General features: G+C 40.6%; 1 protein-coding gene across 1 annotated transcript in view; it reads left to right on the plus strand.

Moving 5' to 3' along the window:
* LOC139308058 (uncharacterized) overlaps positions 1 to 26,043 on the plus strand; it is a 65,387-nt gene that overhangs the window by 27,719 nt on the left and 11,625 nt on the right. Inside the window, exon 9 of the mRNA XM_070931467.1 lies at positions 15,929 to 16,027. Coding sequence (XP_070787568.1) covers positions 15,929 to 16,027 — 99 coding nt within the window. The remainder of the gene's footprint in view (positions 1 to 15,928; positions 16,028 to 26,043) is intronic.

The raw sequence follows: 26,043 nt of genomic DNA on the forward strand, positions 1-26,043 counted from the left end.
TATATCAATAGCATACATCAATAAATGTATAAATAATAATAATACAGCATCAAACATTAACATTGCCTATCCCAGGTTCTTGGAAGGGCTTGATTAGGTGGACAAAAATGCAAAATTCAGTCTGAACATCTAGCTGACTGTGCGACGAACCATAATGCAGATATAAAATATTCTATAAGATTGTATATAACTCAATCTACAGTTGCCATAATAGATAAAGCATATAACAACAAGCATTGGAAATGCCGAAACAATGAAGGAACATGCTACCACATATAGTGGTCATACAAAAAACCCTCAAAAGAGGGGACTTCCGGTTGGCGCTGCGGGGATCCAGACAGGGAAATAGCGGGCTCTTTGGAGCCCCATGAAAACCCGTCTGCTAAGCCCCCGCCAGCAGGTCTTCGGACCTCCCCTGTCCTGTAGTGACAGGGGGCATGGAGAAGGACCCCACGGTCGGCCGAGAGGAACAGGCAGGTTCCTCGGGGCCGGAGGCTTGCCCTCTGCACTGGCGGCAGCAAAGCAGCAGCCATGGCGGCTGCCCTGACACAAGAATGCGCAGGAGGAGAGGAGGAGAAGCGGAGAACAGAGCTGGGAGTTTGTTTGCCGGGTGAGTGATCATCAGCCCAGGCGGGAACTGCCCATGGACTCTGGATTAAGAGGAGTCTTTGTCCCAGCCTTAACAGCGGTTGTGAACTATTGGGGCATAAAGGCAAAAGACCTGTTGGAGAACAATGTGAAATAATGATTTTTTGGAAATGGCTGCATTACAGTGTTGGATATGTTTTTTTTTTCCTTTGTATGGAAAAATGAGATTGGACTATGTGTCGAGTCCTGCCGGAGCTCGCCATCGATGGGGGGTGTGGGAGACGAAGGAGTGGAGATAAGCAGCCGCAGCGAACACACAAACAGTTTCTGGATAGCAGCATTCAGGGCAATGATTGATGACGTTGCTGGGCCTCTCCGATTCTGCTGTCCTCGCTGCTCGCAGCTGTTACTGTTAAGGGAGTGGGGGGTGCTTGATTGATAATCACCGGATGTATGTTTAAGAGGCTGAGTTTTTGTTAAATAGCGCTGTGGTGTGATTACACCCAGCGCTGACTTTGAACCAAAACACCGACTTGTACTTTACTTTTGACTGCAAGCTTATCATTGCCAAAGTAAACCCTGATTCTCTGTGTGTTACTGGTGATTATTTCCTATCGCAGTTCTGAACGAACGACAAGCTGAGAGAAAGTCAGCGCTTGGTTCCTTTTCGCAAGAGGTGAGGAGTCCCTGTGGCTTTGCAGCAAAGGGGGATATGGCAGAAGGGACGGCCTTGGAAGAGCAGGAGTGTGGTGGAGATGTGGAGGGGGAGGAACCACTGATAGAGGAGGTGAAGGAGAGTGTGGAACAGTTGGCAGTGAAACCAAAAGTCAAGCAACCCAAGAGCGCCCCGCCCCAACCGGAGGAGGAGAGTTTTCCAGGACAACGGGCTCGGACGGGGGATTGGTGGCACAGCTCTGTTCTCCTTGGGCCACGGATGCCAACACCCCCTCGCTTGGGAGCATCTTTCCAGGGCTGGAGGGAAAGACGATGGACTGAGGAGGATGAAGGGGATTGGGGGTATCCTGCCTCATCCGGTCCCAGCACCATGGATACGCTACGTGAGCGTTTTGGGGAATCTGGATTTCGTGACGCCCCATCCTGGCAGCCCTGGGTTGCAGGGCTGGAGCCTCCAGGTTCTTCTTGGCAGGATACAGGGGTGACCACTTCGGAGACCCAATTCCGGCTCACAAGTCCTAAATTGAGGATGGAGCGGACCTCTAGACGATCCATGGACCAACCCCCTCCAGAACAAGACCAAGGTGCCTCGTCGGGAGACCTTGGAGCCGGTCCTGAGCCCCAACCAACGCAATTGGCAGGGGGCTTACCTGTTGGGGGTCGCGGGGCGACGAGGGACCAACCTAGGCAGGACAGGAGAGCGACTGGAGCAGCGAGGACCCCAGGCCCCATGCCTTGGCCTCCGGGGGCCCCGCCGGGGCTGTGGGTCCCACAGGCCGTTTGGGGACCACCTGCCCTGCAGACTTCCTTTGACAGAAACCCTGAACGAGTGGCTATTTTCTTAAGCCAGGTGATAAGCCATATGGACCAATATGGACAGTGGTATCCCTCCCAGTGGGCTATGGTGGTTGCTGTTACGGGGGTCCTGACGGGAGAAGCGGCTGAGTGGGTGGCAGGCCTCCATGCTAAACATGCAAGGGAACTCGTGGACCTGGGACGATTTCTGGAGGCTCTTCGTGCCAGATTTGAAGACGAAACAAGCGCCCAGGTTGCAGAGGGGGATTTGTTTGCGCTTAAGCAACGGGGCATACCAGCAAAGGAATATGTACAGGAGTTCCGAAAGATTGCGGCTCGGTTGGTGGGGTGGCCAGAACGTCTTCTGGTGCACCAATTCCATAAAGGACTAGACCGTGATTTACGGCAAGCCTGCGTGTACCGGGGCTTGCCCCCCAAGTTGAGTGTGTGGTACAAGGCAGCCATCGAATTGGACGTCGGTCTCCGAGAATTCCGTATACGGGGTGAAGGGGTTGCAAGTCAAGGAAAACGACCAGCAGAACGCACACAAACACCCAAGGAGACTAAACCGAATGCTGGCTCCGGCTTGGGGGAAAGGATCCAGCGGCCTGCGTTTCGTTGCTTCAGATGTAATCGCCTTGGTCATCGAGCAGCCGACTGCCCAGTAAAAAATTAGGACCTAAATATATAGGACCATTTCCCATAACACAAGTTATCAATCCTGTAACCGTAGCTCTTAAACTTCCCCCTCTGTTCAGTAGGATACATCCCGTATTCCATAGCAGTTTGGTGAAACCAGTGACGATAGAAAGGCCAGGTACCTCAACTACTCCACCGGGTCCCGTGCATACCAACCAATATGAAATAGACCGAATATTGGACTCCAGGGTTCGTAGGGGGATGTTACAATATCTTGTGCGGTGGAAAGGATACCCTGTAACACAGGCCTCGTGGGTGGCAGCACCCGATGTTCACGCTGCCCGATTGATACAACGGTTCCATCGGAAATACCCAGACAAACCTAATGCAGGATCGTAACAGTGACTAACATCTGTATGCTTTCTATTTATAGGTGAGCTCCTGGTAGGGGGGGCCGCCTGTCGAGTCCTGCCAGAGCTCGCCATCGATGGGGTGTGTGGGAGACGAAGGAGTGGAGATAAGCAGCCGCAGCAAACACACAAACAGTTCCTGGATAGCAGCATTCAGGGCGATGATTGATGACGTTGCTGGGCCTCTCCGATTCTGCTGTCCTCGCTGCTCGCAGCTGTTACTGTTAAGGGAGTGGGGGGTGCTTGATTGATAATCACCGGATGTATGTTTAAGGGGCTGAGTTTTTGTTAAATAGCGCTGTGGTGTGATTACACCCAGCGCTGACTTTGAACCAAAACACCGACTTGTACTTTACTTTTGACTGCAAGCTTATCATTGCCAAAGTAAACCCTGATTCTCTGTGTGTTACTGGTGATTATTTCCTATCGCAGTTCTGAACGAACGACAAGCCGAGAGTATGTTAGAGAGAGAGGAAGGAGAAGAGGAAATAACTATGCTTTTAAAAATAAAGAAAAGAAAGAAGACAAACGGAGGCAGAGAAAATGGCTGCTAATTGGCAAGTGAAAGTGTGAACTTCAGTCTGACTGCTTGTTACAGATTTACAGACTGCCTGCTTGTTACATAAAGGGAGAAACTTTGTTACTTGTTTCTTTAAACTTGACTAATTTGGGAAAAAAAGAAAAAAAGAGAAAGACTCAGATTAAGAGAGCCTGATTCTGGATAGACAAATTTGTTTATTGGAGGATTTATTGGGGATCAGAAGGAAGAAATTAAATGGAACAATGGAAACTGAACTAACAGACTTGGCAATAAGAGAAGGGTGTGGCAGCACAAGAAGGACATGATGATACCATATATGGAATAGCCCAGAACTAATTAAAAAAAAAAAAAGTTGGAACTTTGATGGTATTAAAATGGAGAAGAAATATATTTGGACAGATTGGAGAAAGGAATATTGGAACATATTATGTAACAAGACAACAAATTATTATATTTTGATTTAAATAGAAATAATAGTTTTGGATGAATGAACAGAGTTAGGAGATACTTTTTTTCCTCTTATTATACCATCTCTCTCTATTTCCCATTTTTATCTTTTTATTTGTTTTTGTTTTTCCTCTTTAAATTTCTTTTTTTAATCTACTTGATTTTTTTCTTTTTTCCTTTGTTTTGATATACTTCTATCCTCTTCCCTTTTCTTATTTTTTTTTCACTATTATTATTGCTGTATTATGATTATTGTCACCATTTTAAGGTAATTACATTATTATTGTCACTATTTCCCATTTTCTATAATTATTATTACTTTTATATAAACATATAAATAACTTGATTAAGAAATGTTTGAAGGAAGAAGCATGAATTTTAGATGTTCTAATGCCTTTTTGAATTTTAAATCTTTAACAAGTAATATTTATAGATTTAATAATTTGGTAGAAAATATTTTTTTCTTTAAGGTGTTGGATGTTAAAAGAATTATTCATACATTTAATAAGCATAGAAAAATGAATTTAAAATGTTTTAAAATGATGTTTGTATTGAAATATGAAATAAGCCACTAACGGGAGAAAATTTAGGAGAAAATAAGAGATAAAATATTTGTTGAAATGTTTGTTTTTTTTTAAATCAGCAAAAGATACGGAGGAGAATAGATTTAAAACACCATTGGTGATACACTTTGAAGTAATTTGAAGCTAAATAATTGAATAAGAGATCTTGGAGTGGAGGAAAATATAAAGCAAGATTCTGGTGATCAGTGAAAGAAAAGCTGAGACACAGTCTTACAAATAGGGTAGGAGTGGAGGAAAGCATCATACTGGAGAACAGTCAATGCAAACTGGGAACCAGTTAAAAATAAAAATAGGAGTTAGGAGCAGAGGAAATATGTGCTGGAAAGCAGTTAAAGCAAAGCTGTGAACCGGCCAAAATACAGTTAGGAGTGGAGGAAAGCATACGCTGGCTAACAGTTAAAGCAAAACTGTAAAACTGTCACAGGGGAGGGGAGGGGGAGTAGCGGTTATTATTAGAGAAGGCCTTAGGCCGAGGGAGACCACTGTACCTCAGACAGCTGGTTGTGAGTCCCTCCTTGTGAAGTGGGGCCACGGGGTTCAGATGGGTTTGCTGATCACGTACCTGGCTCCCTGCCACGTGGCGGCAGCCCTGCCCGAGCTACTCAACGTTATTGCCGCGGTGGCGGTTGATACCCCCAGACTTATGGTCATGGGGGACTTCAACCTGCCATCCGTGGGTGAGGCGTCTGAGGTGGCTCGTGAGTTCATGGCTTCCATGACAGCCATGGACCTGACCCAACTAATTCATGGCCCTACGCACACTGGGGGAAACACACTGGACTTGGTTTTTGTCTCTGGACAATGGTTGAGTGATCTCGAGATAGGGGATATAGTCATCGAGCCCTTGTCATGGTCAGATCACTCGCTCCTTCGCCTTGACCTTCGAACCGCGGCACCCCGCTGCAGGGAGGCGGAACCGGTAAGATGGTACCGCCCCAGGCGCCTGATGGAACCTGATAGGTTCCAGATGGAGCTTGGGCCAATCCCGGAGGTTCTGGCTCACGCCTCATCTGGGGACCTAGTGGCCGCCTGGGATAGGGCGGTTGCTGGAGCCCTGGATCGAGTCGTGCCTTTGCGGCCTCTGACCCGGCGCCGATCTCGCCTGGCTCCTTGGTTCACCGAGGAGCTGAGGGAGATGAAGCGCCGGAAAAGACGCCTAGAGAGCTGTTGGAGGGCTAGTCTTTCTGAATCTGACCGAACACTGGTAAGATCTCATATTAGGAGTTACCTAGTGGCGATAAAAGCAGCAAAACGTACTCATTTTACTGCTCTTATTGCGTCATCAGATAATCGCCCGGCCACCCTGTTTAGGGTGACCCGCTCCCTGCTCCACCAGGAAGCGCGGGAGGACCCCTTGGAGGGAAGAGCCGAGGATTTTGTTCAGTATCTGTATGACAAAATCACTCAGATTCGGGCAGGTCTGGACTCTGACGGGATAGATCCAGCGAGGGTGACGGAGACAGGTCTTGAGACTGTTATCTGGGATGAGTTTGATCCTGTGACCCCAGATGATGTGGACAGGATTCTGGGTAGATTGAACGCGACCACATGTTTGTTGGACCCGTGTCCCTCCTGGTTAGTGCTGGCTTCCCGAGAGGTGACACGAGGCTGGCTCCAGGGGATTATAAATGCTTCGTTGGGTGAGGGTGTCTTTCCCGCTGCCCTGAAAGAGGAGGTGGTAAGGCCTCTCCTCAAGAAGCCTTCCCTGGACCCGGCAGTATTGGCTAATTATTGTCCAGTCTCCAACCTTTGCTTCGTTGCGAAGGTTGTTGAGAGTGTGGTTGCGCGACAGCTACCCCAGTACCTGGATGAAGCGTCGTATCTAGATCCGTTCCAGTCGGGCTTCAGACCTGGGTACAGCACGGAAACGGCATTGGTCGTGTTGGTTGATGATCTCTGGAGGGCTCGGGACAGGGGTTGTTCCTCTGTCCTGGTCCTGTTAGACCTCTCAGCGGCTTTTGATACCATCGACCATGGTATCATGCTGCACCGGCTGGAAGGGTTGGGGGTGGGAGGCACCGTTTTACGGTGGTTCTCCTCCTTTCTCTCTGACCGGTCGCAGTTTGTGTTGACAGGGGGGCAGAGATCGACCCCGAGGCCCCTTATATGTGGGGTGCCGCAGGAATCGGTTCTCTCGCCCCTTCTGTTCAACATTTATGTAAAGCCGCTGGGCGAGATCATCCGTGGTTTCGGGGTGAAGTACCATCTGTACGCTGACGACACCCAGCTGTACATCTCCACCCCGGACCACCCCAACGATGCCCTTGAAGTGATGTCCCAGTGCCTGGAGGCCGTACGGATCTGGATGGGGAGAAACGGGCTCAGGCTCAACCCATCCAAGACCGAGTGGCTGTGGTTTCCGACGTCCCGATATAGTCAGCTGGCACCATCGCTGGCTATTGGGGGCGAATCATTGGCCCCCACGGAAAGGGCTTGTAACTTGGGTGTCCTCCTGGACGCACGGCTGTCTTTAGAAGAGCACTTGACGGCCGTGACCGGGAGGATTTTTCATCAGGTTCGCCTGATTCGCCAGTTGCGTCCCTTTCTAGATCGGGACTCGTTACGCACAGTCACTCATGCCCTCGTCACCTCTCGTCTGGACTATTGTAATGCTCTCTACATGGGGCTCCCCTTGAGGTGCACCCGGAGGCTCCAACTGGCGCAGAGTGCGGCCGCGCGGGTGGTTATGGGAGCAACATGGAGCTCCCATGTAACACCTCTCCTGCGCGAGCTGCACTGGCTCCCGGTGGTCTTCCGGGTGCGCTTCAAGGTTCTGGTTACCACCTTTAAAGCGCTCCATGGCTTAGGACCTGGTTACTTACGGGACCGCCTACTACCATTAACAGCCTCCCACCGACCAGTACGCTCCCACAGAGAGGGGCTCCTCCAGGTGCCGTCGGCCAAACAATGTCGGCTGTCGGCCCCTAGGGGGAGAGCCTTCTCTGTGGGGGCACCGACGATCTGGAATGAGCTCCCCCCAGAGATACGGAGGATTCCGGATCTGCGCACCTTCTGCCGCGAGCTGAAGACGCTTTTATTTCATCAAGCTGGCCTCGCCTAAATCTTCTCCCTTCTAAGTGTAAATTTTAAATTTTAAATTTTAAATTTTTAATGTATTTTAAAATATGGGTATTTTAAATTATGGGTATTAATTCAGCCAAATTTATTTAATTCATTTTATTCTATTTTAAATTTTGTATATCTATGTGTTTTATTTTATGACTGTGCACTGCCCTGAGTCCTTCGGGAGTAGGGCGGTATAGAAATTCAATAAAATAAATAAATAAATAAATAAATAAATAAATAAATAAATTAGCAAAAAATAAAAAGGTAGGCGTGGAGGAGACTATACCTGGGGATCAATTGAAATAAAGTTGTGAACCAGTTAAAAATAGGGGGAGGAGTGGAGGAAAGCATTGCTGGAAGGCAACCATCTGAGTTGTGAACCAGTTTTACATTAGATTTAGGAGGAGTAAAGGAGAAGGTTGGTATGCAGTTAAAATTATACTGTGAACCAGCCAAAAATAATTAAGGTAAGGAGTGGAGGAAGTATTGCTGGAAAGCAGCTGATTAAGAAGCGAACCAGCTCAAAAATAAACCTAGGAGGAAGTGGAAGAGACATTATTGGAGAATAGTAATTGAACTGTGAACCAGTAAATAAATGGAGAAAGGAATACTGGAAATTATAACTGGGAAATAGATTTTTAAACCATGAATCAGTTAAACAGCTGGTCTAATAGAATTTGAGAATAAATTTTAAATATTAAGGTAAAATATTTTGGAAGTAATAAAATATAGAAAGAAATGTTGATTTATTTCAAAATGATTTTAAGAGAGGAGGAAAATATTTTTTGTCAAGAATTGGATATCTGTTGTCATTTAAGAGAGATAAAATATAGTTTTGAGGCAATGGGTTTTAGGATTGAGGAATATATATGAAATATTAATTGTTAAAATGATAAGGATTTAGAACGGTGTTTATTGTTTAGAATTTTGGGTGTTATAGTAGAATGATAAATGTTTAGAATAAGAATTATTATTATTATTATTATTATTATTATTATTATTATTATTATTATTATTTCTTCTTAAAGATTTTAAAATTTGGAACAAAATTGATTGAGGGAATGTGAATAATTGTATTTATTTTAAGCCAGACCAAACCCCTGCTCTAAAAAGATGTATTTTATGTTTTATGCTAAAAAAATAAAAAAAATGGGAAACCCCCCCCTCAAAAGTGTTAGAAAGAAGTGAATCAAAACAATCAATTTTTTAAAAATTGAACTGAAACCACAGATACTTCTGCTAGGCATAATTCCAGAAAAACTAAGTAAAAAATACTAGTTTACTATAATACCTGTTGATCATAGCAAGAAGAAACCTAGCGCAATATTGGAAAAATATATCTTGCCTACAATATCGTTCTTGGAGACTAAAATTGCAGAACATATCCATAATGGATATATTTAATTTAAGGAATTTAAGGAAATTCAGGCAAAAATGGCTCCCATGCATATACTGTATCACAGAGCAAAGCAAAGCAAATTTAAATATCTAGCATACTATTTTTAAATCTTAAATAGAAATCACTAATATTTGATGTAAAGTTCAAATGTAACTATGACCAATAGTGGGGGTACCGATGGAAGGAAAGGGAGATATAATGTATGGTTTATAATATTGCTATATATTTTCATTTTTTACAATTTAAATTAAAATCTTACCTTAAATAGATAAGATATTTTTCTTATCATCTTGCCTTTTTTCTTCTTTTTTCTACCTCCTTCACATTGCAATTTCACATTGAAATACTCATTGTATTTCAACACTTTAATAATTTAATAACACTTTAATAATAATAAAAGAAGAAAGGATCGAATCATCTGTTTCATTCCTCGTACGGTAGTTTTGGAGAATTGCCATAGGTTTTAGGCCACATAGTAAGGTCAAGGTAAGATTTGAGAAAGTTACCCTTGGCCTTTGATCAGGGCAAAAGAAGGGTATGAACCAGAGAATGATTAGAAACCTTCATTTTGCATGCACTTGTTCAATTGAGTGGTCTTAAGCCTGTTATGAAAGAGTTTCATGGCTGAATTGAAAAAAAAAACACATTGATGCTATGTGCATGATTTGGGGAGCATAGTTATAGAGCCTTAAGATGTCATCCCCCCTAGACCTGATGTTTATAAGCATGTAGTGAAATTTGAGTAGTTTACAGATTGTTAAATTACTATTCAATCATTGTAATGCATTGCAGGCTTAATCTTTCATATTTGTCTAGTCCAAGGTTTTCCAAAGTGATCAATATCAACCCCAATGTTTGGAGTCACTGAACAATTTGAAACTTTTTGAAGGAGTTGTTGAGCAGAAGTTGGGGACTCCTGTCTAATCCTTTTGACAAACTTATCTAATTTATCTGCACGTGGAAAGCATTTTCTGTGACAATATAGGGACATCTGTCTGAGATGACTCCATGAACTCTCATCATTCAGAATGATACCAAAATGCTTTACTTTGGGTTTGCAAGCAAAATCTTTTTAGAATATGCCTTGGAAGTTTTCCTGTGGATGCCTTCTAGTTGACATCTGTAATTGTTCCCCAAAGGAGGGAGGATTAGTGGAGATGTCACCAAACCGTTAGGAGGCCCTTCTTGCCTTTCATCCCGCCCCAGTCAAAGGTAGGCCACATGGACCCATGTTTGCCTGGCCTAAAATAAATATATCTTGGCTGAATCCTTATTACTGTGAGGCAGAGTGAATCAAGGGAAATTGTTCACATATATGTGAGAAAAATAAAATGGAGGAATGAAAAAGCACCTTTTCATACATTTGAATAGCCACTGTCTTTTGGAACTAAAATCAGATGCATTTCAGGTTATCACCTGACAGATAAACTCTTCAAACTAATCAATGCATTAGTGAAAATAATTAAGAGAAATGAGGCAATTTTTTAATGATCCATCTTTATATGTTCATCTACCAAGATTTAACTATTTTTTCGGAACTAATGATAATTAACCTACTATACCTACAGAATTTGAACCTAGTTGATTTCTTTTGTATAAGTAATTTTAGACAGTAGAGCAAATAATAGATAAAAATGCAAACTAAAGATCATACTTCCACATATTTCATATTGTATATTAGTTATATACAGTATTTCAATAATATTTCATAATTGTAGAAAGAAGCAAGTTAGCAGAGTTTTTTTTTTTACTTTGGAAAGGAAATGGGATAAGATGGGAAATGACAAAAATATGCCTGATAAACACACACATGAAACAACTTTTTTTTCAGAATTAAGGCACATTTTTTAAAAAGAAGCCGTAATTTTTTAAGATCATTTAATGACTATTTTATTATAATTTGCTATATCTTGTCTCTTGATATAGTCTTTCCCAGTTTATTTTTCTGCAGAGCTTTTGAGACTAGAAATCTAGAATAACCCAGTTCATCTAATGGCTCCAAGCCTCCAACACAATTGGATAATTTACCAGAATAGATCAGAGTCTGAAGTACATGTAACAGTGTGTTTCCAAGAGTACCCAGTCAATATATATAGTTAAAATTTCACAAAATCGGTAACTCTCAATTTTGATGTGTTTCTGAATCTGTTAATAGTAATCTCAGATACGCTATAGAAATATACAGTTTGATAATGATGGTGAGGAAGGGTTCAACTAGCCAAAATTAGGAGAAAAAAACTGTTTTGCAATAACAATAATTGACTATGTAGACAAGTCAATTATTAGTGCAAACACTCAAATTTTAGTTTATAAATGTGACTCCCAAAAGATATTTAGTTCTTTGTATGATAAGAAGTATTACTCAGGGATGCAAGAAAAGTATTGAATTGGACTGCAAGTTTCAAAACTAAATATAAATGTAAATTTGAGTTAGATTATGAGATTCATCATCCCAGTCTATGAGTTTAATGTGAACAGAGGATATTAGCTCTAGTTCACGTTTCTGTGCAGAATCTTGACAACTTTTAAAAATTTATTTTATAGTGCTTGTATGACAAAGTGATAGATGTAAACAAAAACTGTATATGGACAAATGTTATGTTTTACCTTTTGCCTATTAGTAACTTCATTGTAATGCAATTCTTAATTGGACTGATGGACAGATTCTAGTAACATTGTGAGATGGAGTATGGTTCCAATTGACTAGTCTATATCAAAAGTAGATTTGTGTGTATGTGTATATGTATGTGTACACACACACGCATACATGCTTACATACATATGTGCATATTGTATATACAATTCAAGAGAACCAATGCTAAAGAGCTTAAATTAAATGTTTTCTACACACTTGCCTTTAGGATATACTGCTTTGTGTGCCATCTGACCTTAGTTGTGAAGGTATTACTAATGATGTGCTAGTTCTCAAGGATGTATCAGCATGCTGCAGCTAACACCAATAGTATCGCTCACTCCATTGCTGGCACACTTTGACTGCTTAGTGCAAAAATCTGTCACTAAAAAGATTCTGAAGGGATGAGAGACAAACCCAGGAGCGTTGTTTATCTTACTGGGGAAATACAATCCACGTGTGCTCAGAGAACAAGTGTTTTTGAAAAAGACCCAATAATGTTTCAAGGTATATTGTGTGCTTTGTTTTATTCTGGCAATTGATGTTGCCTTACTCACTGGCATTTCTTTCATGTTTTTAAGTGAGAATGTTGGATTAGTGTCAGATTGTGATTTGAATATGCTGCAATGCGTTTTGTAGCCGTGGATCCAGACTTCTTGATCCTGAGCAGTCAGGATCTTTATGGGGTGCCAAGGACCAGAGAGACAATAGTACAATTTCATACCCCAGAGTCATACACTTATTCATGAATCAGTCAGATCCTGCAACATTTATTCATGATTTGGCTCCATCATGATAGTAGAATGCTGCAGTATGTGCTATTAAAAAAAAATAAGAGTATCCAGAAGTTTTGTTGGGTAAAAATTGTAGTAGTTAGGCTGCTCACTCGTGCATAGTATGGTAATCAAATCACACCTGTAATGAAACTGCATTGGTGGTCAATTGTCTCTGGCAATTGTCTCCTAGTCTCCAGTGTTTTAATCTTTTAAAATAGCAAATGAGTTGGGGTAGGACTATCTAGGGAACTGCCTTCCTTATGAGGAACCCGTTTAGCGATCTCTTTTTATTTAACTTTTTGGAAGGATGTAGATCATGATTTTTTTTTAAAAAAAATTTTTTAACAGGGATGTTAACAGTTTATTAATTAGCTTTCAGATGTTTGCTGTTCTTTTGGCTAACGAACTTCATGCTTCAGTGGAAAGATGCAATACAAGCATAGTAAAAATGTTTTTCCATTTTCCACCAAAAGGCTGGTGAGATCTTATATGAATTTCGTGAGTGTTCTCTCTTTCTTCCCCCAGGCTCCCATTCTGAACTAGTTAACTTTGCTTTCACTGTCTTGCTTTCATCCCTTAATTCTGTTATCTCCATCTTCTTTTTTCAACTTTAATTCTGCCTTCCTGCCCCTAAAAAATTCTAGCTAAAGTTTTTTTAAAAAACTTATTTAACTCTTTGCTTCAGATTTTCTTCAGCTCCAACCTTGGCTTCAGCTTCTTATGTGTTCATGAATTCCAGAAAGCATGATTGTGGTTTGGTCCAGTCTGAGTTTGAGAAATGTCCAATTACGTTCTAAGCTTAGTGCGGAGCAAATTTCTTTTATTTTTCTTGTGCCTCTTAATACCCAAATACCCAAGCCCCAAATCTTTGCTACTTTTCTGTACCTGCTGAAAATATTATTGCTTCACCACTCCCATTCTTTGAAAGGATTCTTTGTGGCCTATAGTTTGCAGTTTGCTTTTCATCTTGACTTTTGTTTCTTGAAACTCAGTTTTGCTCACCAACTTTTTACACTTCTTCCCAACCTGTTTTTCTACTATTGAGCGTTCCCAAAATCTCTGTTCCTCATTGCCTTACCAACTTTTTCATCTGTTGGTTTATCAAAATCTTTTGTTTTTGAAAATACACTAAGTACACACTTTGGAGACCCTTTGTCTCTGGTTGTCTTGCTTCCCTTATAAGATGTTGACATTTCTTCAAAACTGCAAGAATAATTTTCAATTTCTGTTACTGAAATTCTCATTTAAAGGATTTAGAACTTGGGCATTTCATGCCTTGACTGTAATATTCTTAAGTTTCCTATTGATAGTATATTCTGTTTGTAGTTAAGATACTTGAAGTCAAGTTTGGGCTGTTACTAGATATGTGCTTTTTGGGATTGGAATCAATAAATACATGCATTTTGTTTAGTTCTATTTGTAAACCATGTGTGTATGTGAGAAGAAAGAACAGAAATGTATTGTTTACAATGGAAGTGTAAAATAGAAGTGTAAAATACATGTGCCACAGATTTGGGAAGAGTAATATGCCGTCCTCTCTTTGTTCAGCTGGGTTGTGCTTAAACTAAACAGCCTGTTGTAACACAGATGTTTATAGTAGTAGATGTTCTACTTGGGCAAAATCAAGGTGCAACAACTTTGTGATTTAATAGGAATCTTAGATTTGTGAACTAATGTGTTTGGAAAACAATCTCCAATTAATTTAAATTTTTGCAAATGTTGCTGCTTTTTTAACAAAGTAATTTCCTTTTAGGACTTCCAAATTACAAATTTTTAAATTATGAAAATGTGTTACTGGACTGGATTACCGGTAACATAGTTACACAGCTGTACCTTTTCTGCAAGTTTGATACCAATATATTGTTTTAATACAAATTTTTGTGACATTCCCCTGAAATAGAAGCAAGCTTATGTTCATAGGTGTCACTCTTTTGAAAAAATGAGTCCTCCTGAAACCTTGTTTGGTTTATTCTTCCTTTCTAATTTATGATTACATTAGTTTGCCATGCATTCTCCAAAGGCCTGAAATATCCATTCAGTTGGCCAGTGAATGAACTGTATTTACACCCATGTGCGATGGCATCATAGGATAAAAGCACTGATTCACAGGTTATATTCATAAAGTCTAAGAGGAAAATTGAAATGCACTTTATCTCTTTACATAAATGTATGACATGTATACAAATCCCTTTTGTTTCCCTTGTTCCTACTTCATAACATCTGCAGTTCTTGAAATACTGATGATGTTTCATTCTCAGTCCATGCAAGTTTGCCTGCCATGCACTTCTTCATCTTTCCAGAATCCTGAAAACAGAATAATGGAATTGTGTAGGGATTTTCTTGTTTGTTTGTTTTGGGAAGTTCCATTTAGCATATTCTCCAATAACTGGAGCAATAATATAGCAATAAACTAAAAGTGGGGAATCTGATACTTCCCAGAGGTTGTGGTACAAATTTCAATTACTCTCACTTGAGGGTTTTTGGGTTTTTTTAAGGGTTGTGAATAACTGGGTGGATGTAGCCTTAGAGTCCCAAACCTCTTAGCTGGAATATCTCAGTTTAGGAAAGTTTGTTTTCAGTAAATCAACATATTTAAGTATAACTTTTATTATTGTTAACAATTTTCCTTGGTGAAAAAGAAAGGCTACAGTTAATTTCAATCCTATTTTTGCTTCCATTTGTTTTGCATTTTATAAATTATTGTATTGGCTATAATGAAATAATGATTATAGTAATTTTAAAAATGAGGAACGTATGCACTGTTCCGCATTTGCTGATGAATGGATATATCCAATGGAACAGATTTTCTTCCCATGCCACTCTCCTATATCCATTTCACATCTAACCTGGGCAATTAGGTGGGGTAATTGCTAAAAAAGATTTGCAATTATAAAATGGAAGTCTTGCTTAAGTGGCACTAGATGCAGTCTGTCAAAAAAAACCCTCCACTTGAAAATATATATTTGAACATTACATCTGTGCAGGTCCATTGTATAAATCTCTTCCAAAACCCATTAATAGAAAATAGTCAGTACTTAGCAGAGTATATAGTTCCCTTGGTTAAGAGAGGCTAATCAAGTTTATGTTAACGTTGAGTTTTTAATACTATGGAAAGAAATATGTAGGAACAAACAAAATTGATGAAGTGCACCGCATTATATAAACTTACGTTTTATCCTAATGCTCATAAAATTAAAATAGTTGTATTTGTGAACAGATTATTCATTTTTTAATTATTATTTTTCAAGCGAAGGGCTTAAACAAATTTGCATTTTCATAATGAATGATGTCTTTGCTACTGGATGAATTAATTTTATTCTAGTTTTCTCTAAGAGTAAAAAATAATAATACATTGTCCCCCTCCTAATTTTCACAGCAGACTCTTTTGTTGCAGTCTGTGGATATTTGCTGCCCATCAACTCCTACAAAAATGAAGATGAAGAGCCAACAGCAAATGGAACAAATGTTTTCCAAGGTAAGAGGAAGAAAAATTGGCCCTTTCTACCATTTGAAACAACTGACTTAATGCTAGTGAATGATGATGAGACAGCTAACATTTTGCTGCTGTATAAAATATTGTTTAACCATTCAAAAAGAGATTTTGCTGTGTTCACAAATTCAGAGTTGCATGAAGGACTTTGAATGCTGAAAATATGTGCAAGGTCAGCTAATAATTATATTATTATATTTTATAAATTATTTGGGCCAGTTTCTTCCCTTCTTTCGTGTGATTAGAATTCTGTCGCCTTCTATTCTGCTACCAAGATAGATTTTCTATTCCTCTTTAAATTTAGCATTTTTTGTCTTTCAAAGAAGAATTCTTCAATTTCTCAATTTTGCTATGTTTTGGCCTCCAACTGATCGCCATAAAGAATAAAAAGGCAGAAGATTTCTGGGGCAAGATTCTGTTCACAAGATATTCTCAAGTTAATATGGGTATACTGAGTAGACTGAATGCTGCCACATGTTTATTGGACCCGTGTCCCTCCTGGTTGGTGCTGGCCTCTCGGGAGGTTACATGAGGCTGGCTACAGGGAATTATAAATGCTTCTCTGAGTGAAGGTGTCTTTCCCGCTGCCTTGAAAGAGGCGGTGGTGAGACCTCTCCTCAAGAAGCCTTCCCTGGACCCAGCAATATTGGCGAACTACCGTCCAGTCTCCAACCTTCGCTTTGTTGCGAAGGTTGTTGAGAGTGTGGTTGCACGACAGCTCCCTCAGTACCTGGATGAATCGGCTTATCTGGATCCGTTCCAGTCAGGCTTCAGGCCTGGGTACAGCACGGAAACGGCATTGGTCGCATTGGTTGATGATCTCTGGAGGGCTCGGGACAGGGGTTGCTCCTCTGTCCTGGTCCTATTAGACCTCTCAGCGGCTTTTGATACCATCGACCATGGTATCATGTTGCACCGGCTGGAAGAGCTAGGGGTGGGAGGCACCGTGCTGCGGTGGTTCTCCTCCTTCCTCTCCAACCGGTCGCAGTCAGTGTTGGCAGGAGGGCAGAGGTCGACCCCGAGGCCCCTTGTATGTGGGGTGCCACAAGGGTCGGTTCTCTCGCCCCTTCTGTTCAACATTTATGTGAAGCCGCTGGGTGAGATCATCCGTGGTTTCGGGGTGAAGTACCACCAGTATGCTGATGACACCCAGCTGTACATCTCCACCCCGGACCACCCCGATGATGCCCTTGAAGTGATGTCCCGGTGCCTGGAGACTGTACGGATCTGGATGGGGAGGAACAGACTCGGGCTCAACCCATCCAAGACCGAGTGGCTGTGGTTTCCAACATCCCGATATAGTCAGTTGGTGCCATCACTGACTATTGGGGGCGAGTCATTGGCCCCCACGGAGAGGGCTCGCAACTTGGGAGTCCTCCTGGACTCACAGCTGTCTTTAGAAGAGCACTTGACGGCTGTGGCCGGGAGGGCGTTTTATCAGGTTCGCCTGATTCACCAGTTGCGTCCCTTTCTGGATCGGGACTCGTTAAATACGGTCACTCATGCCCTTGTCACTTCCCGCCTGGACTACTGCAATGCTCTCTACATGGGGCTCCCCTTGAGGAGTACCCGGAGGCTCCAGCTGGTCCAGAATGCGGCCGCGCGGGTGGTTATGGGAGCGACGGGGCGCTCCCATGTGACCCCCCCTCCTGCGCGAGCTGCACTGGCTCCCGGTGGTCTTCTGGGTGCGCTTCAAGGTTTTGGTTACCACCTTTAGAGCGCTCCATGGCTTAGGACCGGGGTATTTACAAGACCGCCTTCTGCCACCAGTAGCCTCTCACCGACCAGTACGCTCCCATAGAGAGGGGCTCCTCAGGGTGCCGTCGGCCAAACAATGTCGACTGGCAGCCCCCAGGGGGAGAGCCTTCTCTTTGGGGGCACCCGCCATCTGGAACGAGCTCCCCCTGGAGATACGGAGGATCCCGGACCTGCGCGCTTTTCGCCATGCCATCAAAACATTTCTTTTTCAGCAGGCCGGCCCTCTCTTTTAAACTTTTAAATTTTAAAAAAATTTTAAATTTTAAATTTGTCTTAAGAATTTGGGGTGTTTTAAATTTCGTTTTCCGGGCCAAATTATTTAATTGTATTTTAATGCTTTTTAACATTTGTATTATATGTATTTTATCTGGCTGTTCACCGTCCTGAGTCCTTCGGGAGTAGGGCGGTATACAAATTCAATCAATCAATCAATCAATCAATCAAATCAATCAATAAATAAATAAATAAATAGTTGTTGCCTGATAATATTCATATGAGATTGCAATATTTGAATGGCTAGGATAAAGCCATATTAGTATATAAATGCTAGAATGTTTATACCTTAATAATGAGACATACAGTCAGGTCCAGAAATATTGGGACATTGACATAATTCTAACATCTTTGGCTCTATACACCACCACAATGGAGTTGGAATGAAACAAACACAATGTGCGTTAACTGCAGACTGTCAGCTTTAATTTGAGGGTATGTACATCCAACTCAGGTGAACGGTGTAGGACTTACAGCAGTTTGCATATGTGCCTCCCACTTGTTAAGGGACCAAAAGTAATGGGACAATTGGCTTCTCAGCTGTTCCATGGCCAGGTGTGTGATATTCCCTCATTACCCCAATTACAATGTGCAGATAAAAGGCCCAGAGTTCATTTCAAGTGTGCTATTTGCATTTGGAATCTGTTGCTGTCAACTCTCAAGATGAGATCCAAAGAGCTGTCACTATCAGTGAAGTAAGCCATCATTAGGCTGAAGAAACAAAACAAACCCATCAGAGAGACAGCAAGAACATTAGGCATGGCCAAAACAACTGTTTGAAACATTCTCAAAAAGAAGGAATGCACCGGTGAGCTCAGCAACACCAAAAGACCTGGGAGACCACGGAAAACAAGTGTGGTGGATGACTGAAGAATTCTTTCCCTGGTGAAGAAAACACCCTTCACAACAGTTGGCCAGATCAAGAACACTCTGCAGGAGGTAGCTATATGTGTGTCAAAGTCAACAATCAAGAGAAGACTTCACCAGAGTGAATACAGAGGGTTCACCACAAGATGTAAACCATTGGTGAGCTTCAAAAACAGGAAGGCCAGATTAGAGTTTGCCAAACAACATCTAACAAAGCCTTCACAGTTCTGGAACAAGATCCTATGGACAGATGAGACCAAGATCAACTTGTACCAGAGTGGTGGGAAGAGAAAAGTATGGAGAAGGAAAGGAATTGCTCATGATCCTAAGCATACCACCTCATCAGTGAAGCATGGTGGTGGTAGTGTCATGGCATGGGCATGTATGGCTGCCAATGGAACTGGTTGTCTTGTATTTATTGATGATGTGACTGCTGACAAAAGCAGCAGGATGAATTCTGAAGTGTTTTGGGCAATATTTTCTGCTCACATTCAGCCAAATGCTGCAGAACTCATTGGACGACACTTCACAGTGCAGATGGACAATGACCCAAAGCATACTGCAAAAGCAACCAAAGAGTTTTTGAAGGGACAGAAGTGGAATGTTATGCAATGGCCAAGTCAATCACCTGACTTGAATCCCATTGAGCATGCATTTCACTTGCTGAAGACAAAACTGAAGGGAAAATGCCCCAAGAACAAGCAGGAACTGAAGACAGTTGTAGTAGAGGCTTGGCAGAGCATCACCAGGGATGAAACCCAGCGTCTGGTGATGTCTATGCGTTCCAGACTTCAGGCTGTGATTGACTGCAAAAGATTTGCAACCAAGTATTAAGAAGGGAAAGTTTGATTTATGATTATTATTCTGTCCCATTACTTTTGGTCCCTTAACAAGTGGGAGGCACATATGCAAACTGCTGTAAGTCCTACACCATTCACCTGAGTTGGATGTACATACCCTTAAATTAAAGCTGACAGCCTGCAGTTAACGCACATTGTGTTTGTTTCATTCTAACTCCATTGTGGTGGTGTATAGAGCCAAAGATGTTAGAATTGTGTCGATGTCCCAATATTTCTGGACCTGACTGTATATCAAAATTACATAATATGTTTTGTAATAACTAAGTTGACAGCTAACAAACAGAAATTGAGAAGAAATAATTTAAGAATGTGGTTCTTTCAAATATGCAGCAAACATTCCAGATACTTTGAAAACATTCATGCTGAAGTTCTATTAATAGAAATTCTAATAATAGAAATGGTGGAAAAGTTAAATCACTTATACTTAAATAGGATGGTGGTCCACATAGGCATGCAATGAACTATATTGTCTGCTGAGTAACTAGCAGTGCATAAATATAAAACACAGTCTATAAAACAGATTATGCAATAAATTATGCAATATCTTCACCCTCATTAAGTGGTTCTAATCATTGACAAGATATGTATACAGGTAATCCTCAACATATAACCGTAATGGAGCCTGCCCAGTACAGTAGCATGTTGTAAAGATCGTTAAACGAACCACTGGTTTGCTATACATATAATCCTCAATTTATGACCACAATTGAGCCCAAACTTTCTGATGTTAAATGAAACAGTTGTTAAGTGAGTTTTGCTCTGTTTTATGAACTTTTTTGCCACAGTTGTTAAGTGGAACCCTGCAATTGTTAAGTTAGTAACATGGTTGTTAAGTGAATCTGGCTTCCCATTGACTTTGCTTGTAGAAGATCACAAAAGTTGATCACATGATCCTGGAATACTGCAACCATCATAGATATGAGCCAGTTGCCAAATTCAGCAACTGAATTTTGATCACGTGGCCATGGGGGATGCTGCAGCAGTTGTAAGTGTGAAAAAGGATTCAGAAATTAGTGTGATTTATGTAACTGTTTCCAAGTGCAAAACCTGAAAAGAATCAGAGCTGATAGAAATACAGAAATCCTCGACTTACAACCACAATTTCTGTTGCCAAGCAACACAGTTGTTAGGCAAGTTTTGTTCCATTTTATGAACTTTCTTGCAACAGTTGTTAAATGAATCACGAAAGTTGGTAAGTTAGTAATATGATTGTTAAGTGAATCTGGCTTTCCCATTGACTTTGCTTGTCAGAAGGTCACAAAAGGTGATCGCATGATCCCAGGTCACTGCAACTGTCACAAATACATGTTAGTTGCAAAGCGTCTGAACTTTGACACCTGATCACAGGGATGCTGCAACAGTTGTGTGAAAAATTGCCATAAGTCACTTTTTATAGTGCCGTTATAATGGCCACTAAACAAATGGCTGTAAATTGAGGTCTACCTGTTTGCCTTTAAGCTTTTAGAATGAACTCTTCCATATCACAATTATGCAGGTTGCGCACTGCAATGAGTGTGATCTAAGTCCCAATTCCCAGCCTTGTAATTATGTCATTGGCAAGATGTTGTAAGCTGCTCAGCGCATGTAAATTCTGCAGCCCACCAAACAACTGAGCATGTGATCAGTGGTGGAGAACAAGGAGCAGAAAGGAGGAATTGGATAATCCTCACAGGTCAGTCTTAGTGGGGAATGTATTTTGAATTAAAAGCAGACTCCTTTAGTAAAGGAAAATTTTATTCCATTGATAAAGGATTTGGTGTATTATATTTTGCCTCCATAGAGCCAATCTATTTACTGATGTGTTGGATCAGTTCCTATAATACCTAGTCCTAATGGCCTTTGGCTATGCTAGCTGGAGACTATGGGAGCTAAAATCCAGTAAATCTGCACTGTGTAAGTTGTGGAATTTTGTGAAAAAAACCTTTTGGTACCAAGTGTCACATCCAGTATACTGAGGAAAGGCAAGAACTACTGTGGGTAGGATAACAATACAAATTGCACCCAGTTTGGGCGATGCTGGGGAAGAAACTGATAGTTTTTCTTTTTTCTTTTTTTTTTCTTTTTTTTTCTTTTTTTTTTTTTAATTTGATTTATATGCCGCCCTTCTCCGGAGACTCAGGGCAGCTTACAATGCGTTAAGCAATAGCCTTCATCCTTTTGAATATTTATACAAAGTCAGCTTATTGCCCCCACAATCTGGGCGCTCATTTTACCTACCTTAGAAAGGATGGAAGGCTGAGTCAACCTTGAGTCTGGTAAGATTCGAACCTACAGTAATTGCAGGCAGCTGTGTTAATAACACAGTGTTAATTGAATTAAATTTATTGTAGGATTTACACTTCAATTTTTACATATTTTCTGCTTTGAACTACTTTAGAACCTTTTTTTAAAATTGCGTTACATTGAGATAGTATTAAAAATGTTCACTTCTAGATAGAACATGTAAACGAAGATTAAGCAATCTTCACCATTTGCAATATATGCCCTTTAGTCTTTTTAAACAAACTCAACTGTGCTTTGTTGTATAAAAACATAGGATCTAAAATAATGTTTGAAAATATTTTAAATGCCTGGGTTTTTTCATTATTAGTTTAGAGGAAAGTACTGCCAATGGGACATCAGGCTAATTTAATTCTTCTTGATTTAGTCTACTTCAGAATGCCATCCACAGCAAGATTAGATTTTTCAGTATGAATAAAATACAACCATCCTAGCAGAATGGTGGTTGTTACCTTTCCTCAAAAGCAAAGACTCTACTTAATCATGGCTAATATATTCCATTGGTTTCAGGGACACATGCAATGTAACCGTTCGTTTACTTGCAAGATAACTTTGTCTGCAGTATGACTTAGTTGATTAGTAAGTGGATTTTCAATTACAGCTGTTTTGCTTCCTTTTTAAAAATCCATATCTAGAAGACAGGGAGGAAAATTCAAATCTTCTTATCCTACATACAACCCATATCTAGCTTCGTTGTGCTTGCTTAAATGTAAACCGAGCTTCAACCAAAACAGTACAAGAGCACACAATAGATACAAACTCATGGTAAACCAATCCAAACTAGATTGCAGAAAATACGACTTCAGTAACAGAGTTGTCAACGCCTGGAATGCACTACCTGACTCTGTGGTTTCTTCCCCAAATCCCCAAAACTTTAACCTTAGATTGTCTACTGTAGACCTCACCCCATTCCTAAGAGGTCTGTAAGGGGCGTGCATAAGCGCACCAGTGTGCCTACCGTCCCCGTCGTAATATTCCTTTTTACTCTTACTCTTTTCATGTATTTATAATTATGTTTACACTTGTATCTATCATAAAATACATGCTTGATGAAATAAATAAATAAAAATAACATTTTTTGTTATGAAATGAAAACTCTTGACCCTAATTTTCTGCTAGCCCGGAAGCAAGGTATATGACGTCCACGGGAAAGCAGATTTTCATTTGACTTCTTCCATTCTTCAAACCAATCTAAGCTGCAATGGAGTTAACCCTGAATGAAGCTTTTGCCAAGTGAAGTTATCAAGAAAATAGAAGCCTTTGGTGCTGCCTGTCTTCACTTCAGTATCTAATTAAAGCCTTAGAGTTTTCAAACCCTGGATAAGATGCCATCATTTTAGCATAGAGCCTTTGCCCTATAAAAAAAAAACCCAGCTCCTTTGCAGCGGGGAAAGGCAGCAGAGCCTAGAATATCTGACCAAACAAAGAGAAGTGGGCATAGATTTCTTTCTTTAGCAACCCAGCATGGGGTGTCAGAGAAATCATTAGCAGGCTCATCTTGGTCTTTTCCCTTTCCTACACCTGCATTCCACCATCCCAAGGCTGTCACTTTATGGAGCAGGAGGAGGCAGGTTTGACGCCATGAAACTCTCAGGGTAAGCTGACAGCTGCAGAGAGACAGACAGTAAAATGTAAAGAGGAGGAAGGCGAGGGGATCACCTTTGAAGTCTACAAAGAAGAATGACTTTGACCACTTCCTTCTTTAATTAGTTGTCTCAGGTACATTAAGATATCTGCCGTGGAGGGAGCCTTTTTGCAGGAAAAAAAATATGGCAGTAGAGTCCCACCAGCCTCTTTCTTTTTGTTCCTCCATGGAAATATTTTTCCATATCAGTAGAGATGGAGGGAAAATGAAATTGAGGGAAACTTTTCAATAGCATTTTCCTAGCTAAAAACTAACCCTGTATTTAATCATGAGCAAAGGACAACATTGACGTAATGTTTACAAGTAAAGTTGGATTCACCAAGAAAGCAGGAAATCCAGAGTTAAGGGTTTCTAAGGCAACAAATAACTTTCCATACTTTGCCTTTGCAATAAATTGTTAGTTCTTATGCTATGATCTTTCTATCAAATTTAAGCTTTTGAATTATTCAGGAAGATGTGGGAAATTGTATAATTTTTAAAATTTCTTTAAAGTCCATGGGCTAATAACATTTTGTGTTGAAATGGAGAAAATCAGTCTAATTTTTTTAAGATTAAAAAATAAATATCTTTTTTAAAAATGAAATGCAGTTGCAAACCAAAAGCCCTTTAGAGACTCTTTTAAAATTGATGTAACACTATACAAACAGTGCACACTGAAGCATACATATCTTCTTTTGCAGATATCATAACAGTTACTTGAACATGTAACTGGAGAAAAGTTTTTATAATGACACTAATCATCCAAATAAAACGGGCACAACTGAGCTACCGCAAAGTACTTTAGTGTAGATTCTAGAGAAAGAAAATTAAATATTTGCTTTCATACCAGAGCAAATGAATTCAATGGTGTCAATTTGGAGCATATTTAAAAACACAGCAAAAAGTTAAACATTTAGGAAGAATTGTACCTGTTCTCTTCAAAAAGAGGTTTCTGATATTTAAAAAGAAATGACATACTAGTTTGAAACATGGTGAAAAAAATAAAATTCTTCAATAGTATCTTTCCTATAATACAAAACATCACCCCTAAGCTGGAACAAAACACATTTCATTTATTCTTTGTAAGGTGCCCAGAATTACTGAAAATGAGTGGGCAGCCATATAAATCTTCTAAATAAATAAAATATTGTATTTAAAACATTTGCTAGGTACCTACAGACCTGGTTCACTATTTAGACCTATGGTTTAAGAAAACTAATGTTTGAATGTCAAGGGATGGCATCAGAGAGTGGAGTTAAAAAAGTTACTTTGATAGCCACAATCATATGAAGCCCATAAAACAGGGTAGGACTTTGATCACAAAGCTGTCACTTTTTTTACACTCTCTTCCTCCATGGACATCCTTGAGTGACATGCAATGGGCCACACTCCAAAAAGTTTGCCTAGATCAGAAAAATAAAAGAGGGGAAATGACAGCTCAATTTTAATTGTACTTAATGCAGTTTAAAATATTCCCTATGCATGTAATAAATTAACTTGCTCATTAATTTCAATTTTACCACAATTCTGGGGATCGCTCCCTAGCCCAGTGCTCTGGAAGAAATGCATGAAGGTGAGGATCTCTACACTAGCTGAGAATCTGTGACTGAAAAAGCTTACTGCAAACTTTGCCCTGGCTTTGAGTTAGCAAGCCCTGTCCTCTAGCAGAAAGGCAAACTATAAACCCAGGGGTATTTATTAATCTATGACTTTATGCACCACTTAAATAAATATGCCAGGTCTGTGCAAGTAACAAAGAATAAAATTGGCATTCTATTCACATTTCAGTTTATTATGAACTGTGATGCTCCTTTATTTCAGTGGGTGAGGGTGTAACAGCTCCAAATCTTTCTCACTGAATTTAATAGGACAAAGTTCCTTTCTTTCTTTTTGCTTTGCAGCTCTTGCAACCTGCATTGATGTTATGGAATGTTTAATTCAGGAACAGAGAAAATTAGGATTAAGATCAGAATATCAATATGTAGAAGACAGAAGAGGTATAGGTTGAGAATTAAAGACTATTTTATTGATGGCGGAAAGTTTGGGTCCTCAGACTTGCAAGATTGTGTTAATTTAGCCTTGCCAAATTGTGTTAATTTAGCCTTGCAAGATTCTATTAATTTAGGCTTATAATAAAGAAGAATTAACCCATCTAGTTGTTTCCTGTCTAATTTACCTGGAAGGGCTAACAGATGTGGCAAGGTACGAGTGTAGAGAAGCCAAGGAAGGGAAGGTGCAGCACAATGCGCAGGGAGGCCAAGGATGGGGAATTATCAGAGTGACTTGCAACCTTCCCTGCTGGCTTGTTAGTTCCACAGGGCACCACAATCATTGTGAGA

This window comes from Pituophis catenifer, unplaced genomic scaffold (assembly GCF_029215685.1).
Source record: "Pituophis catenifer annectens isolate HBS135680 unplaced genomic scaffold, rPitCat1.0.hap2 SCAF_1, whole genome shotgun sequence".
Classification (NCBI taxonomy): domain Eukaryota; kingdom Metazoa; phylum Chordata; class Lepidosauria; order Squamata; family Colubridae; genus Pituophis; species Pituophis catenifer.